At 38.7% G+C, this 18021-nt stretch overlaps 1 protein-coding gene across 3 annotated transcripts in view; it reads left to right on the forward strand.

The window, feature by feature from the left end:
* Positions 1–18021, forward strand: part of CLTC (clathrin heavy chain) — a 78407-nt gene that overhangs the window by 20035 nt on the left and 40351 nt on the right. For 2 of the 3 annotated variants that reach the window (XM_008070832.2, XM_008070834.1), the window contains exons 2-5: positions 10324–10531; positions 14090–14358; positions 15306–15467; positions 17897–18010. In XM_008070832.2, coding sequence (XP_008069023.1) covers positions 10324–10531; positions 14090–14358; positions 15306–15467; positions 17897–18010 — 753 coding nt within the window. Of the gene's footprint in view, positions 1–10323; positions 10532–12369; positions 12373–14089; positions 14359–15305; positions 15468–17896; positions 18011–18021 lie in introns of all 3 variants that reach the window. The other variant, XM_008070830.2, reaches the window with a different exon arrangement.

Genomic DNA, 18021 nt, shown 5'->3' on the forward strand with positions numbered 1-18021 from the left:
CCACTGCACTCCAGTCTGGGCGACTGAGTGAGACTCCAACTCAAAAAAAAAAAAAAAAAAGCCTTCTGCATGTCTATGAACTCTAAAACCTGAAAGTTCTGATTTTTTTTCTGACATCTTATCTGAAATCTTATAGAAGATGAGTATCTTTCTTTATCAACTATCTATCATATTTTTCCAGAGTTTAATATCAAGTAAACTTCCCTTTTTTCTTCGTTGGACACCCAACAAAACGTCTGAAAACAGTGCTATCAGATTGAATGGGGCCATGATGGAAATGTTCTGTATTCTATGCCATTCAGTACACGGTAGCTACTTGTGGATATTGAACACTTGAAATGTGACTGATGTGACTGAAAAATGGAGGGTGTTTTTGTTTTGTTTTGAGTTGGAGTCTCACTCTGTCACCCAGGCTGGAGTGCAGTGGCATGCTTATGGCCACCACAGCCTTGGCCTGCTGGGCTCAGGTGATCCTTCCACCTCAGTCTTCCAAGTAGCTGGAACTACAGGGGTGTGTCATCATGCCCAGCTAATTTTTAAATTTTATTTATTATTTATTCATTTATTGTAGAAATGAAGTCTCACCATATTGCCCAGCTGGTCTCAAGCCCCTGGACTCAGGCAGTCCTCTCGCCTTGGCCTCCCAAAGTGCTGGGATTACAGGAGTGAGCCACGGTGCCCGGTGAAAAATGGAGTTTTAAATGTGACTAGTGATTGCCATATTGGACAGTGTGGCAGAGCTCTTGCTCAGTTCTGATTACACAGACACCTGGTTTACAGCTCATTTACAGAGCATAAAATATTATGCTTCAATTATGTCGGTCTATGATAGCTTGATTTTCATATTTACCTTTTGCAGCTGTATTCTTCCTCTTTCCTACTGTACAGGTAAGTTGCCTAATAAACGTTTAATTTTTTTTTTTTTTTTTTGAGTTGGAGTCTCACTCTGTTGCCTAGACTGGAGTGCAGTGGCCGCTCCCGGTCACTGCAGCCTTGACCTGCTGGGCTCCGGCGATCCTTCCGCCTCAGCCTTCCAAGTAGCTGGAACTACAGGTGCGCGCTACCACACCCGGCTCATTTTTGATTTACTGTAGAGATGAGGTCTGGCCAAGTTGCCCAGGTGGGTCTTGAACCCACGGGCTCAGGCAATCCACTCACCTCAACCTCCCAAGGTGCGTGATTACAGGCTGAGCCACCGAGACCGGCTACGTTTAATTCTTATAATTTAATATTTGAGGTTTTCTTTTTTTTTTTTAATTGGAGTATCACTCTGTCACCCAGGCTGGAGAGCAGTGTCATGCTCATGGCCACCACAGCCTTGACCTGATAAACTCAAGCGATTCTTTGGCTCTAGCCTTCCAAGTAGCTGAAACACAGGTGCACCACCATGCCCAGCTATTTTTTGATTTATTGTAAAGACCAGGTCTCGCCAAGTTTCCCAGGCTGTTGTTGAATCCCTGGGCTCAGGCAGTCCTCTCTCCTTGGCCTCTCAAAGTGCTGGGATTACAAGTGTGAGCCACCGTGCCCAGCCATCATCTGGATTTTTAATAATATTTTGCTGGTTTTGTTTTTTGTTTTGCCTAAACATTTTAAAGGAATTCAGCTCTCATGACATTTCACCTAGAAATACTCCAGCTTGCATCTTTAGAAAATAAGGACATTTTCTTATCATGATTATATCATTGCAGCCTCCTAATATTTAAAAACAATGTCTGAAAACCAGTCCATATTCAAATTTCCCTCATCATCCCCAAATGTCAGTTGGTTTGCTTAGATCAGAATCCAAGCAAGATCTTCGTTGCTTTCAGTTATGTCTCAAGTTTTTTTTAAAAAAAACATTTTTGTATAGTCTCAGAGTTACAGAAAAGTTGGAAGAACCGTTTAAAGAATAACCCCTTTGTTCATATTTATCAATTTATTGTATTTGATTCATCCTTCTTTGCTTCTGTGTAAACCTTTTTTATTGAACTGTTCAAAAGTAATATGTAGGCCTGATACCTATTTATCATTACCTATTTCAGTGCATGTTTACAAAGTATAACAAAATGGTCTTCTAAATCCACACTATATCAAAAGTCATGAAATTAACTTTGACAGAATACTGTTCTCTAATCTCAGAAATAATTTAGATTTCCATCATTTATTCTAATAATTTTCTTTATATCAAAAGAAAATTCAGAATCATGAGTTGTATTGAATGGTACTGCCTGTCTCTAGATATCTTTACTCTGGAATGCTCTGTTTTTAAACATGCAGGGAGTTTTTTTGTTTTTGTTTTAGAAGAATACAGATCAGATATTTTGTGGAATGACTCTCGTTCTGGGTTTATTTGGCATGTCATCACAATTAGATTCAGGATATATAATTCTGGCAGTATGCTACAGAGGTGATGCTGTATTTTTTTGGGGGGGGGTTGGAGTCTCACTCCGTTGCCCAGACTGGAGTACAGTGGCACGCTCACAGTCACCCCAGCGTTGACCTGCTGGACTCTGGCGATCCTTCTGCCTCAGCCTCCCAAAGTGCTGGGATTACAGGCTGAGCTACTGAGCCCTGCCGCTGTGTTTTTATCACATCATATTGGGAAGCCTGTGCTGTCCACTTGACTCATTACTAGTGATATTAAAACTTTGATGACTTGATGAAGGTTGTATCTGACAGGTTTCTCCACCATACATTCCTTTTTCTATGCAATAAAAATCTTGAAGGGTGCTACTTTTTTTTTTTTTTGAGTTTGAGTCTCACTCTGTCGCCCAGACTGGAGTGCAGCAGCCACTCCTGACCACCGCAGCCTCAACCTGCTGGGCTCTGGCAATCCTTCCGCCTCAACCTTCCGAATAGCTGGAACTACAGGTGCGCGCTACCACGCCCGGCTAATATTTTTGATTTATTGTAGAGATGAGGTCTCGCCAAGTTGCCCAGGCGAGTCTCGAACCCGCAGGCTTAGGCGGTCTACTCACCTCAGCCTCCCAAGGCATGGGATTACAGGCTGAGCCACCGAGCCCTGCGAAGGGTGCTACTTTAAGACATGTAAACATCTGTTATTCCTCTGAATTTCAATCATTTTAGTTTTAGTATCCATTGATGATTCTTTCCTGAATCATTATTATGATTGCCAAATGACTTTTATTTATGTATTTGAGTTGGAGTGTCACTCTTGCCCAGGCTGGAGTGCAGTGGCATGCTCACAGCTACCCCAACCTCAACCTGCTGGGCTCAGGCGTCCTTCTGCCTCAGCCTTCCAAGTAGCTGGAACTACAGACACACGCCACCATGGCCAACTAATTTTTTGTTTCAATGTAAAGATGAGGTCTCACAAGTTTTCCAGGCTGGTCTTGAACCTGTGGGCTTAGGCAATCCTCACCTCAGCTTCTCAAAGTGCTGGGATTATAGGCGTGAGCACCACTCCCGGTCTGTCATATGACTTTTAAAATTCCATCATTTTTTTACCATTTTATTTTTATTTTTTTTGAGTTGGAGTCTCACTCTGTTGCCCAGACTGGAGTGCAGTGGCCGCTCCCAGCAACCACAGCCTCGACCTGCTGGGCTCCAGCGATCCTTCCGTCTCAGCCTTCCAAGTAGCCGGAATTACAGGCATGCGCTACCATGCCCGGCTGACTTTTTGATTTATTGTAGAGATGAGGTCTCTCCAAGTTGCCCAGGCGGGTCTCGAACCTGTGGGCTCAGGCAATCCACTCACCTCAGTCTCCCAAAGGCGCGGGATTACAGGTTGAGCCACCGAACCCGGCTCTTTTACCATTTTAAAGTTAGCTTTCTTCTGTAAGGAACAACTTTTCTTTAAATTATTTATATTATTGTGGACTCCAGGATTTTGCAAATCTCTTTTAATCTAGGTGTCCTGAGAAGTAATTCATGGCATACTGATAGTAAAAGAAATGTTGTCTTTCTGTATAAGAAGATTCTGGACTCTCTAACTTTAGTTAGGCATATTAAAGAAAATTTTTTTGTTTGAGGAGCTTAAAAGTTTAGTTGGATAAGGTGACTTGGAATTGTGAGGCATGGGCAGATTGGGAAACATTGGGAAACTGGTTTTGAAAAGGTGTGGTGTATCTATGTGTTTATCGTATGTATTTGTGGCTTCGAACCAGGTGATTTCAACTCTTCTGCATATGGAGAAGATAAATACTCTGCCTGTTTTCCATTTTACCTGTTTCTTAGTCTTTTACTCTTTAAAGATAATTTTTGATGATACTGACCTTAAACTGTCTATCTGTTTGCATTAGTGTTCCCAGCTTTGCTCCCTGAGCCAAGGTAGATATAGATATATATACCAAGTTTGTTAGAAGTCATGAGACATACTGTTTTACAATACCCCTAAAAATAATAAATAAAACAAAATAAGATTACTTAGTGTGAGTGTGTTACATGATTTTAAAGATTCTGGTTTCTGTAACTTTAGTTAAGGAAGTTAAAGAGCAGAATGAATTAAAGAGCAATCATAAAGTATAATTTCTTTCTCCCCTTTGCCCCTGCACATTCCTCCTCAAAAAATGTCACAATGTTTTAGTAAGTTAAGCATCCAGAGGCCACTAATCTATTATCAGTAGTTGAAAGAAATTCACACCCACAGTTTCAACCAACCTTATGGACAGCTGAATTAAGCAGATAATAAGACATAGATGCAAAAAAGCTAACCTTGAGCTGGTCTGAAGTATTGATGTGTTGTGTGTATTAATAGTCAGTATCTGTTGAGCCCCTTACAGGGTGTCAGGCATTGTTCTTAGCGCTTCACATTAAATCTTCACTACCCTGAGAAAGATACTGTCATCGTGTATGTTTCAGATCAGGACCCAGATACACACAGACTCTTGTTTTCTCTAGATTATGGGGGATCTATTTTCTCACTACAAAAATTAAGAATGCCGTGTTTTCCTCATCTTCTATGTTAATCCAGATTGGAATAGGGAAGGGAGGGAAGGGAAGGGAAAGGGACACATTAAAAAAAATCATTTGTATCTTGTAACTCTAGGGTACTCCAGAGTTTTGGTCAGCTGATAAACAATAAATGTATTTAGTTAGCTTTTGAAATCTAGATTTAAATGTCAAGTCCTAAAATAGGCCACTTGGAGACCCAAATCTAATATGGAAACCAAATGAGTTACAAAGTTTGGTTTTTTTTTTTTCTATAAAAAGAAGGAAGCAGTTAATTTGTTATGCTTTGTGCATTGTACTATTAGTGTTTCTGGAAAAGGGAGGATGGAAATATAACTTTTTGTATACTGTAGGATATCTTTCAGATGAAAAAGTATCTCCATTTGCTTGGGGAACAGAAGTATTACTGGAAAGGTGGGGTAGGTTACTTTTCACAGTATACCTGTTGTACAGTCTGGCTGCTTTACCATATGCATGTGATAACTATTTTTTCTTTTAAATAGCTCCTTTTCTTGAACTCCATGTTATTGCCTCCTTTTTTGTTTTTCTTGAGTCAGAGTCTCACTCTTGTCACTCAAGCTGGAGTGCAGTGGCATACTCACAGCCACTACAGCCTCGACCTGCTGAACTCAGGTGATCCTGCTGCCTCAGCCTCCCAAGTAGCTGGGATTTCAGGTGCACAACACCAAGCCCAGCTAATTTTTTGATTTATTGCAGAGATGGGGGGGGTCTCACCAAGTTGCCCAGGCTGGTCTTGAACCGGTGGGCTCAGGCAGTCCTCTTGCTTCTGCCTCCCAAAGTGGGATTGCAGGTATGAGCCACCATACCCAACTTGACTCTATATTCTTTTTTTTTTTTTTTTTTAGTCAGAGTCTCACTTTGTTGCCCAGTCTGGAGTGCAGTGGTACGCTCATGGCCACTACAACCTTGACCTGTTGGGCTCAGACGCTCCTTCCGCCTCGGCCTTACTAGTAACTGTGACTACAGGTACGTGCCACCGTGCCCAGCTAACTGATTTATTGTAGAGACAAGTTCTTGCCAGACTGGTCTCAAACCCATGGACTCAGGGACTCCATATTTGTATAACAGCAAAATAAAAATTCTTTCAAGTTTAGGCTGGGCTCAGTGGCTCATGCCTGTAATCCAAACTCTGTGGGAGACTGAGGTGAAAGGATTGCTTAACCCCACAGATTCGAGACCAGCCTGGGCAACTTGGCAAGACCTCATCTCTACAATAAACCAAAAAAAAAAAAAAATTAACTGGGTGTGGTAGCATGCACGTAGTAGTTCTAGCTACTTGGAAGGCTGAGGTTGGAAGGATCACTTGAGCTCAGCAGGTCGACTGGGGATTCTGTGAGTGTGCTACTGCATTCCAGCCTGGGTGACAGAGTGAGACTCCAACTAAAAAAAAAAAAAGTACTTTTAAGTTTTTTTTAAAAACTTCACTATAGAAATTACAAGAATATCCTAAAGTAGAATATCTCTATCTTCAACTACTGTTGTTACTACATTTTGCCAATTGAAATAATTTTTTAAATGTGGCCATAGTTTGGATGTTATCGTATGTCCTCTGAATGTATCCGTGTGTGGTTCATTCCATTCAGTCTATAATTCAGTTTCTATGGTATAGCTCATAATATCATCACACCTTTATAATTGACTGAGAATACTTTGTTTAGTATGTGCTAATATGAAGATGAAACCTATTTTAAAATATTATGTTGCATTTTAAAAGTTTTAATCTGTATAGATATTACTAGGCTTAGTTATCTAATATAGTAACCCCTTTGTATGATCTACTATAAGGGTGCTTCTAAGCCAGAATTGCAAGGAATGATGGTGACTGTGTATTTTGGCATATTTCTCTTTTGAATATGTCACAGGAAAATATGTGAAGAATTGCTGAGTGCTCTGGACATTCTCACTCAAAAGTAACACCATTAAGGCTGTATACCGTGACTCACACCTGTAATCCAGCACTTTGGGAGGACAAGGCTGGAGGATTGCTTGAGTCCAGGAGTTCAAGACCAGCCTAGGCAACATAGTGAGACTGTGTCTCTACAAAAAATTTAAAAATTAGCCAGGTGTGGTGGCATGTGCCATAAGTCCCAACTACTTGGGAGGCTGAACGGAAGGATTACCTGAGCCTAGGAGGTTGAGGCTATGGTAAACCATGATCATGCCACTGCTTTCTAGCCTGGGTGACAGAATCAGACCACTACTCAAAATAAATAAATAAATAACACAGTAAGGAAACCAAACAGTCTTCCACCTTATTTGAAGATGTGGAAACAAATGTAACTTTATGTTAACCAATAGGAATAGGTCACTTGAAGCTCATCTTTTTTTGTTCAACAAATAGAACAGACTTTTTAGGAAAGAACTGTTTCCTGTTTAGTTGTGTAATTGGTGATCACTGAAGTCTGCTTTTAAATATAAAACGTTAAGATTTTGCCCCTTGCCTCCTGTATAATTTTGTATTTTTTAAATAAAAGATTTATGTCTATACTGTATAGAGTGTTTTGACTAGTACTAGTATATTCTTTATGGAGAAGATAAAAAATATATATGCATAGCTCTCTTGGTAGAATGTGTTTAATGAAAAAGTAATATAAAGATTACATATAGGCAAGCCTATAACCTTTAAAGTCAAATCTTCGGTTTTTCTACAGGTAAAATACCCTGAGGCTGAAGGTCATTGCTAACTGATGCAGCACATTTTTGTTACTGCATTTTTCTGGGGATCTAGCAAAGAATAGGAAACACAGGTTGCTTGCCTTTCCTTTTTCTTCCTCTTCACTGTCTTTTCAATTATTGTTTTCTTACAGTCATCCTCCACCTTCCTCTGAAGTTGAAGGGTAGGAAGGAAATCTATTAGAATCATTTGGAATTCAACTAGTGCCTGCGGTTTGCATCTTTGTTTTACTTTTAATTTCACAATTTAATTGACAACTGTTTTTACTCTTTCTCAAACTCTGTAGAACTTAAGCTGTGATAGCTGAAATTCAAAATTGACTTAAAATGAAGACTTGGCAGAGACTTACAGACATAGAATTCTTTCAGAGTAGTTTAGAAGATAGCTTGTTGCTTTTAGGTATGCAGCTCTGTGTACTCTGAACCACTGGAATATATTCTCCAGTTATTGGAAGGGTTAACTATATATATATATTTAATATGACACACTTTACGAATTTGTGTGTCATCCTTGTGCAGGGACCATGTTAATCTTCTCTGTCGTTCCAATTTTAGTATATGTGCTGCCAAAGTGAGCATAAGGTTAACTGTTCAACTTGACAAGAGTCTAAGGACATGATACTCATAAAAATACATGTATATACCCTTCTTTAAACTGGGCAGACAACTTGGTTTCTAAAAGTCCTCCCTGTAGTCCATCCATAATCCCTTTGTATGTTTTGGGATACTTCTTATGTTTATGTTCTTTCATTAGTTCTGAAGCTAAAACTAACTATAAAAAAGTCAGGAAGAAGTAAACATTAATAATTTATAAAGTTTTATTGTAACCAAGTTCATTATAAGTCATGACATACCTTACAGTTGGCATATATTTGCCTTGCATTGCAGCATTTACTTGAGTGTGTAAAGCAGGTTAATTGTTTATTTTATTACTGTGTTTTTATTAATGGTTAAACAGTTGTTTGACTCCTTGCCACTGGTATTCAGTGACTGAGTTACTTTATCTCTACTTTATAACTGATTATGCCAGCAGTCATTGAGGGAGAAGAGGGAAGTGAAAGTAAAATGTAACTTCTTAATCTTACGTTGTGTCTTGTTCAGTTCCTGGCCTAGTTATGTTTAAACACGTGTAGCAGCAAATGAGTTTGACAAAATAATTTAAGTAAAATACAGTTAACTTGACTCTTTCAGTCTATAAGCTAATAGTGACAATGGTGGTCTCCGGAGGAAAACCATATAGTCAGGGGACAAGAGTGGGAGAAAGACTTGACTTTTTCCCCCATGCTGTTTTTTTTCCTCTTTTCTTTTTTGTATTTTGTACTATGTGGGTTTTTTACCCATGGAGGAAAGAGAGGAAAACTAATGTAACCCTAATAAAATAATGCCTTCATGTAGCCCCTTTTTAGGACGTAATCTGTTACATCACATTTAGTCACTCAGAATATTAATGACACACTCTGATAGATATCCTTCCAGCAACAAGTGATTTTGTTATTGCATACTTAATTGATTTTCAAAGACCTGCCATCTTTAGATCCACTGTATTTGTTTAGCAGATAGTTTAGTCTTCTGAGCACACAAAGCAAGTCTAGTTATGTGTATTTCTTGTTAAAAATCCATAAGTAAGCTGGGCTCGGTGACTCAGCCTGTAATCCCGCGCTTTGGGAGGCTGAGGTGAGTGGATTGCTTGAGACTGCGGGTTCGAGACCCGCCTGGGCAACTTGGCGAGACCTCATCTCTACAATAAATCAAAAAAAATAGCCGGGCATGGTAGCATGCGCCTGTAGTTCCGGCTACTTGGAAGACTGAGGCGGAAGGATCGCCAGAGCCCAGCGGCTCGAGGCTGCAGTGGCTGGGAGTGGCCACTGCACTCCAGTCTGGGCGACAGAGTGAGACTCCAACTCAAAAAAAAAAAAAGTAGCCCCTTTTGCCTGCAGAATAAATTCAGGATTCTTACTGGAGTATATTTAGCTTATCAGTCTCACCCTTGCTAGACTCTGTAGCCTTAATTCTCTACTCCTTGAGCCTTTTGTTGTCTCTGCTCTTGATGCTACAAAAGTACTTGTAGTTCCCTTAGCATATCATACTTTGACGTCTCTGTGCCTTAGCACATGCTTTTTCTGTTGTGAATTCTCCAGTCTACCTTGCTTGAACGCATTTCCTTAGCTATGGAAGCTTCTTTGACAAGGTCCCTCTTACGCATTTTTGTTTTGGCACTTTTTGCATAGAATTGCAACTTTGTTTACTTGTATGCTCTTGCTAGGAAGTTCCTTTAGATCAAGAACTCTGTGACATTTAAAATCTTTTTATGCTGTAACTTAATTTTTCAGTTTCTCGAAGTCTAATGCATATGAGCAAGTAACTGTGCTACATGTTAGGGTGGGGGCAGGGGGTTGGTAAGAGAGAGCAAGCCCAATAGTTCAAATATCTTAAACCAAGAAACAATGACAACCTCAAATCTCTTGAACCATAAATGCTAGTTCTCAGATATAGCTCTTTCCTTTGACTTCATCTCTTTGTTCTACCTCTTAGTAGAAACAGTTGAATGCCATATTTGTTGGAAGAAGAGAAGGTCCAATACTTGGCTATTAATTGTCTCACTTTGATCAGTATAATGGAGATGTCACTCTTTACCGTGAAGCATTAATGATGAAGTGAGGATTTGTAATGGTGACGATATGTGAATGTCAAGTCTTTCTAGTCCACTTGGTAACATGGTTTATTACTTTTTTTTCCCAGCTCCAGAACCTGGGTATCAACCCTGCAAACATTGGCTTCAGTACCCTGACGATGGAGTCAGACAAATTCATCTGCATTAGAGAAAAAGTAGGAGAGCAGGCTCAGGTGGTGATTATTGATATGAATGACCCAAGTAATCCAATTCGAAGACCAATTTCAGCAGACAGCGCCATCATGAATCCAGCTAGCAAAGTAATTGCACTGAAAGGTATACAAGATAGTAGGAATTTTTTTCTTAAAACTCATCCTATGTATGTTATATGCAAATATAATCATTAGAATCTACCTTTTAAAGTATATTGATCATATTTGGTTAAAGAAAATAGATCTGTATAATTAAGGCTAATACTGAACTTGATTTAAACTATTTTTATGACTTGGAATGTTTCTATGAAATGTCTTAGCATAGATCTACTTGGAATAATTTTAAGTTTTAGAATAAATGCATTTAAATTTTGTATCTGTGGTATGATAAGACTCTGCTAAACATATCTGTACTAAGTAATTCATATTCTGGAATAGAACATGCTTTATTAATATTAGCACTTAAACATTACAGAATTCTGTTATAGTGATAAACTTGCCTTTTGTTCTGTGCCTTTTTTTGTACTCCAGGCTTATGTTTTCATTTCGATTATAAGTCTTAAAAATGGCCTGCATTTACACTGATTGTTAAAACTATACGTGTACATAGGTGGGTATTAAAGCTCTGGAGTCAAGGGTATTTGAGTTTATTCAGACTCTTTTCTTTTTAATTTTTAGTCAGAGTCTCACTCTGTTGCCCAAGCTGGAATGCAGTGGCTTACCGCAACCTCGACCCCCTGGTCTCAGGCTGTTCTTCTGCCTCAGCCTACCAAGTAGCTGGGGCTATAAACACATGCCACCATGCCTGGCTAATTTCTTTGATTTTTTTTTTGTAGCGACAAGGTCTTGTATGTTGCCTAAACTGTTCTCAAACTCCTGGGCTCAGTGATCCTCCTGCCTGGGCTCCTTAAAGTACTGGGCTTATAGGCGTGAGCCACCATACCCTGCCCAGAGTAACTTTTTAATTGTCACAACAGGGAATTGTACAGCATATCAGTCTAAACAGAGCTCAAAGAATCTCATACTCTTTGAGAGTCTATATTAATTTTTTACTTTGAACTTCAGAATGAGAATAAAATTGACCCTTTAAAACAGAAGTTTTTCAGAGGGCTATGTGACAGAATTACTGACTTTTAAGAAGGCATTTAATTGCCTATTTTTTGTTTTGTTTTTCTTCTTGATAGTAGAGAGAAGAGTTCAAGTTCCCAGTCATTTTTTTTTTTCCTTTTTTTTTTTTTTTTGAGTCAGAGTCTCACTCTGTTGCCCAAGCTAGAGTGCAATGGCATGCTCACAGCCCACCGCAGCTTTGACCTGCTGGGCTCAGGCGATCCTTCTGCCTTAGCCTTCCAAATACCTGGTATCACAGGCATGCACCACCACTCCTGGCTAATTTTTTGATTTATTGTAGAGACAAGATCTTGCCAAGTTGCCTAGGCTGTTCTCAAACTCCTGGACTCAGGCAATACTCGCCCCCTACCACCCAAAGTGCTGGAATTATAGGCATGAGTCAACATGCCTGGCCCCAGTAATTTCTGGGTAAATTTGTAAATGAGTTGTTAGAGGTGCTGAACTTTTTAAACAGACTTTTCTTTACATGATTTAAACTTTATACTAGTAATAATGCTGGCTGGAGAGTAAATGGAGAGTTATGACAAGCATATTCAAACAAATAAGTTACTATCACATATCTAAGATAGAAGCTGATCTCATGTCAAGGAAGGATGATGGTCTAGTGTTCATGTAGGATCAGTTGTTAAGTGACAATAAGTGTTTACCTCTATTAAAACAAATATACTTCAGGATATTAAGCTTCCTTCAGCCTTCTTAAATAATTTAAATTCAGATCCTTAGCAACTCTCACATCTATTAAAAGGCCATCATTTTAATTTTGTCAACATTCTTTTCTATTTTTAATGTTATTGTTATCTTATCACATTTCTTAATGCTTTCTTATGTGTGCAGATGGTGAGTTATCTTAAACTAGATTGTATTAGTTATTGTCCTGTTCTATAAAAAGAATAAATTGTAAAGATTTTCAGAGTATTGTACATCATGGATTTGTATCTATGTGTCTGCAGTACAGAGTTAAACTGTTATCCCTTTCCCCCCTCCCTAAACCAGCCCACTTACATGTACTCCAATCCCTTTCATGTGAAAAAGAATAAAAGTACTATAATCTAGGGGTTGGGGAAAGACAGCAAAGGAAAGTAAATCATTCCAAAATCCTGCTTCCCTCAGAAACCAGTTTTAAACCCCTTAGCTTCTTTTTATAAACAGGACTATAACTCTCACAATTTTTCAAGTCTGGTTGTGGTTTACATAGTGTGTGGGATGGGAATAACATTTTTTTTTAATGGAAGACGTTTTTTTACATATGGTAAGAAGGGTCGTAGTACAGAGCTGTATGTTTTGCCCTCTCCTTTTGTGTGCCCCCACTCCAATCTTAAAATGTTTGTCCTTCAGGAGCCAGATTCTCTGTGGCTCAGAAATTGAGTTTTCCTTAGTCTTTAAGGACTAATCTTGATAGCTTAGTGATAGCTGTGGGCTTTGGCCTTTATTCTTTTTTTATTTTTGTTTTTTGAGACCAGATCTCACTCTGGGGTCTGGGCTGGAATGCAGTGGCACAGTCATGGCTCACTGCAGCCTCAGCCTCCTGGGCTCAAGCAATCCTCCTACCTCAGCCTTTTGAGGAGTTGGGACTACAAGCCTGCACCTAATTTTTGTGTTTTTTGTATACACGGGGTCTCACTATGCTGCCCAGGCTGGTCTCGAACTTCTGAGCTCAATCGCTCCTCCTACTTCAGCCTTCCAAAGTGCTGAGAATTATAGGTGTGAACCACCGTGCCCAGCCTGGTTATTATTAATTTAAACCAAATCACTTTTGGTCTGATGGATTTCAAATTACAAGTACAAGCCCTTGCATCTGACTCAGTGGACTCTTAACACTCAAGGCAAATTTCATCCTTCTTTTACTAAATGCTTGCTTTCTTAATTGGATGAAGCTTGAACTTTGTTCTTATCGTTAGTATATTAACAGCATCTGAAACTGTCTTCTTCCTTTGTCTCCCTCGCTTTTCCTCCAGCACCTCTATCTTCCCTTTGTATCTTAAACCAAATTAATGTAGCATGCACTTCTCATGTGCTATTGGTAACAAAGCAGAATTGAAGTAGATCCTTTTTTTTAAAAAGCAGTTTCCATGAGATTTAGTTGGATGAGTGATGACTGCCTTTAAACAAGTAAACATTTCCCCATCTGTTTGTATCAGATTTGCTTGTCCTGTATATATACAACAAATTTAATTTATATGTAAAATAAACACACTTAGTTATAAGTTTGAGGGTTATAACTTTGGTTTCAATCATTTTTAAGAAAGCTGTTTCTTTAGACTCATTTTCAGTTAGGATTTAGAATTTCATAGAAGTCATACTATCTGCTTAAAATGTGTTTATTAGCTGTAACATAGTTTTTGCTTAAGATGTAGCTGTAGATTGTTTAGTCTCTGCTGTTGTCTCTTTAATGGGTGCTGCTCTATCAGTAGGATTTCTGTAGTTGGTTGCTGGTCTCACGATAGAACTGTTTTTGCTTGGAAGTTACAGAGACTGTTACCAAGCTAGTCTAGCTAGGTATTCATCCTAAACTTTACTTTTTAAATGATTCATAATTCTTGATTTTTGATTGTAGCTGGCAAAACTCTTCAGATATTTAACATTGAAATGAAAAGTAAAATGAAGGCCCATACCATGACTGATGATGTTACCTTTTGGAAATGGATCTCTTTGAATACGGTTGCTCTTGTTACGGATAATGCAGTTTATCATTGGAGTATGGAAGGAGAGTCTCAGCCAGTGAAAATGTTTGATCGTCATTCTAGCCTTGCAGGGTGCCAGATTATCAATTACCGTACAGATGCAAAGCAAAAGTGGTTACTTCTGACTGGCATATCTGCACAGGTAACTCATTTTTAGTTTTTGGTAAAGGTCTGGGGAATTGTGCCCAAGATGTAGTTTATTTTGAAGTTAGGTCTTCTAAAATCAGTGCTGTCGACTTTGACTTATTTTGAAAGACTTTTTTTTCTTCCTTTTTTTTTTTTTTGGACTTGGAGTCTTTGTCATCCAGGCTAGAGTGCATTGGCAAGCTCATGGCTACCATAGTCTCAACCTGCTGGGTTCAGGCAATCCTTCCACTTCAGCCTTCCGAGTAGCTGTAACTACAGGCGCATGCCACCATGGCTGGCTAATTTATTGTAGAGACAAGGTTTTGCCAAGTTGCCCAGGCTGGTCTCAAACCCCTGAGCTCAGGCAATCCTGTCATCTCCACCTCCCGAAGTGCTGGGATTACAGGCATGAGCCACTCTGACCTAACCAGGCATACTGTCAGGGAAGGGAGGAAGTGGGGTGAGGGGCACATAACAACACAAAGGGACTTGGTCCTAAACCAGGGGAAGTGAGGACCAGTTGGAGGCCCAAACTTCACCTGCACATACATTAAAGTAAAAAAGAAGAAAGAAAGAAAAGTTGTTGGCCTAATGCCTATATATTGACATACAGTTTCAGAATACGTTTATCTAGTGTTTTTAACTTTTACTTGAAGATTGAGTAGAAATTGAGTTTCTATATGAGTGATTTGGGATTTATTAGTAAAATATATGCACTTTACTGCAGAATAAATACTTCTGTATCTTTTTCTTTAAGAGGCAGATTTTAAACATTCATGTTAAACTTTAATAAGATATTGTTTGGAGCTAAATCTACATCATCAAGTCTACAGTGAGAGACGAAATAACAATTGTAAATCCTGCTAGAAGTGATAGAGCATTCTAATTATTTCTCTAGTTGATGAATTGGGACGTTGCTGGTTCATTGGGCCACCACATGTTATTCTCTTTGATCCTTTGTAGCAAAATCGTGTGGTGGGAGCTATGCAGCTATATTCTGTAGATAGGAAAGTGTCTCAACCCATTGAAGGACATGCCGCTAGCTTTGCACAATTTAAGATGGAAGGAAATGCAGAAGAATCAACATTATTTTGTTTTGCAGTACGGGGTCAAGCTGGAGGGAAGGTAAGCTTTGACTTGGTCTATTATTTTTGTGAGAACTTGTCTTTGTCTTTCTGCTACTTATTAGTCATCTAATTTCAAAATATTCTTAACCTTTCCTGGTTAATTTGTTTTTATTATTCACTTTTGTGGTGACTTAGTTTGTTCCAATTCTGCATCTGATGATAGCTGTCTAAAGTGAATAATGTTCTTTCACAACTTTTTTCTAACAGCTGTTGATATTCTCTCTTTTGATTGCCTTTACCCAGTGACTTAAGTTGGTGTCTTTCAATTTTGTGCATAAGACGTTTTAGGGTTGCTAAAATGCACATTTGTGTGCTATACATCTAGAGGGTCTCATTTAGTGAGTGTTACCCATGCTCTGCATTTTAAATAAGCTAAATGGCTTGAGATATGTGGCATATAAACCACAGCTGAATAACTTTGCCTTAAGTTAGAGGTGCTCAACCTTGGCAAATTGGAATCTCCTGGATAAGTTGAAGTAAAAGTTGTTAGTTTCAAACAAAAGAAAGTCTGGCTGATTAGAGCATAGGTTTAGTGAAAGCATGTTAGGTAGTTTACAGTAGCTAGGAGCACTGTACAACCACACTTAGAAAATGATGAGGAATGGGGCAGCATAGGCAGCAGCCAGGGTCCCAGCCAACAGCCGTGCCACAGAGCTCTGAAGACTCCTCTGTGTCTATGACTGCATTGCTGCATGCCTGGACACTGTTCGATACTGTTCTCACTGCCAGAGTAGAATCTCTGAAATCTCAATGACTTTGTGTCCCTAGCTCCCTGTTCAGAAGCCTGTAGGCAAGGTTACATGCACAAATCTTGGCTCTGAGAGGTTTGGAAAATAAGTATCGTTGTTTGGTTCCTCTTAAGCGGAAGGCTGGCTCTACCTGCCATCAAAACTTGGAAAGAGTACTCTTTTTCTTGTCCCCAAATCAGGGAGAGGGTTTAGACTTGGGGCAGACCCAAAATTTTGAACTTCAGCTTTGTTAGAACATTTGTCTTTTTTCTTGGTAAGTCATTTATAAAAGTTAAGATACAGATTGCTTAAAATATGATAGCCTGTAGCCTCTCAGCAGAGAGGGAATATAAATAAAGAGGAACAATTCTGCCTGAAATTTCAGGGTGTAAGAATCTCTGAACCGAGGAGTAATACTACCAACCCCCCTAAGTGAGACAAAGGATAGAAGGTACTGATATTTAGATGTGAATTGTTGGAATATATAAGAAAAAAACAAGTTTTCGAAATTAAATATTATCCTTTAAACATAAGGCCAGGACATTTTTTGAAAAGTCCTACTGGAAAAAGGTTTCAGTATCATTTTGATAGTATCTGAAAACATGTTTATAGGTTCTTGAGCTTACTTAGTTTATTGTGATATATATATTTTATAGTCTGCCATGATTTTCTGAAGGAAGATACTACTATTTTTTTCAATATAGCTAGTCATCCTGATAAAGAATGAGACCCTAGAACATTCATATGGTATTTGTCTTGGAAACTGAATTTTTTGTCTGAGTTAATTCCTGACATGACTAAGGAAAATATGTATATAATACTTTTTCATTGACATTGTTTATTTCTCTCGCCTGGCTAAAATGCAGCATCAGATATTTTTAAACCAAAATGTCCTCACCTAGTTTATGGGATTCATGTTATTAGATACAGCTTAGGTGTCTACTTTCCTTCTGTGTTAGATTAGACGTATAGACAGAAGAATTTAATAACTTAAGTTAGATTTCTATCTGGAAATGCTTCATTATAATTGAAAGCCATTGAAAGTTATATATTACTCTCCTATGCCCTTTATTTCAGGTAGATTATTTGAGGTGTGATTATCGCAAATATTCAACTGACTTTTTAGAAAGTACTTATCTTGAAATACTACTGTTCATAGGACCCAGCAAAGACAGCATAGAGATACCATCCCCTGTGCCCTTCACCCAGTTTCTCTCAAGGGTCACATCTTACATATACATAATACAGTAGGTAAACCAGGAAATTGGTACAGTTGTATGATTCTGCGTCATTGTGTCTGAGTGATTCAAGATACAGAACTATTTTGTCACAATGATTTCCTTCATGGCTTTTTAATCACACCCACTCCTCTGCCACATCATCCCTAGTCCCTGGTAGCCACTAATTTATTTGCCATCTCCACAAGTATTTTGACACTTTAAGACTATTATGTAAATGGAGTCATATAATATGTGATCTTTGGAGATTAGTTTCTCTTCTTTCACTCAGCATTATGTTCGTGAGAGTTTGTTTCTTTTTATTACCAAATGTTCCATAGTATAGATCTACTAAACACAGTTTAACATTCATCTCTTGTAGGACATCTTGGTTGTTTCCATTTTGGGGCTACAAATAAAGCTGCTGTGATCAATTACTAGAACATTGGGTTTACATAACTTTTCTTCTTTTTTTTTAACAGTTACATATCATTGAAGTTGGCACACCACCTACAGGGAATCAGCCCTTTCCAAAGAAGGCAGTGGATGTTTTCTTTCCTCCAGAAGCACAAAATGACTTTCCTGTTGCAATGCAGGTATTTTAAGC

Source organism: Carlito syrichta, unplaced genomic scaffold, assembly GCF_000164805.1.
Source record: "Carlito syrichta isolate Samal-C Ts95f unplaced genomic scaffold, Tarsius_syrichta-2.0.1 Scaffold314028, whole genome shotgun sequence".
Classification (NCBI taxonomy): Eukaryota; Metazoa; Chordata; class Mammalia; order Primates; family Tarsiidae; genus Carlito; species Carlito syrichta.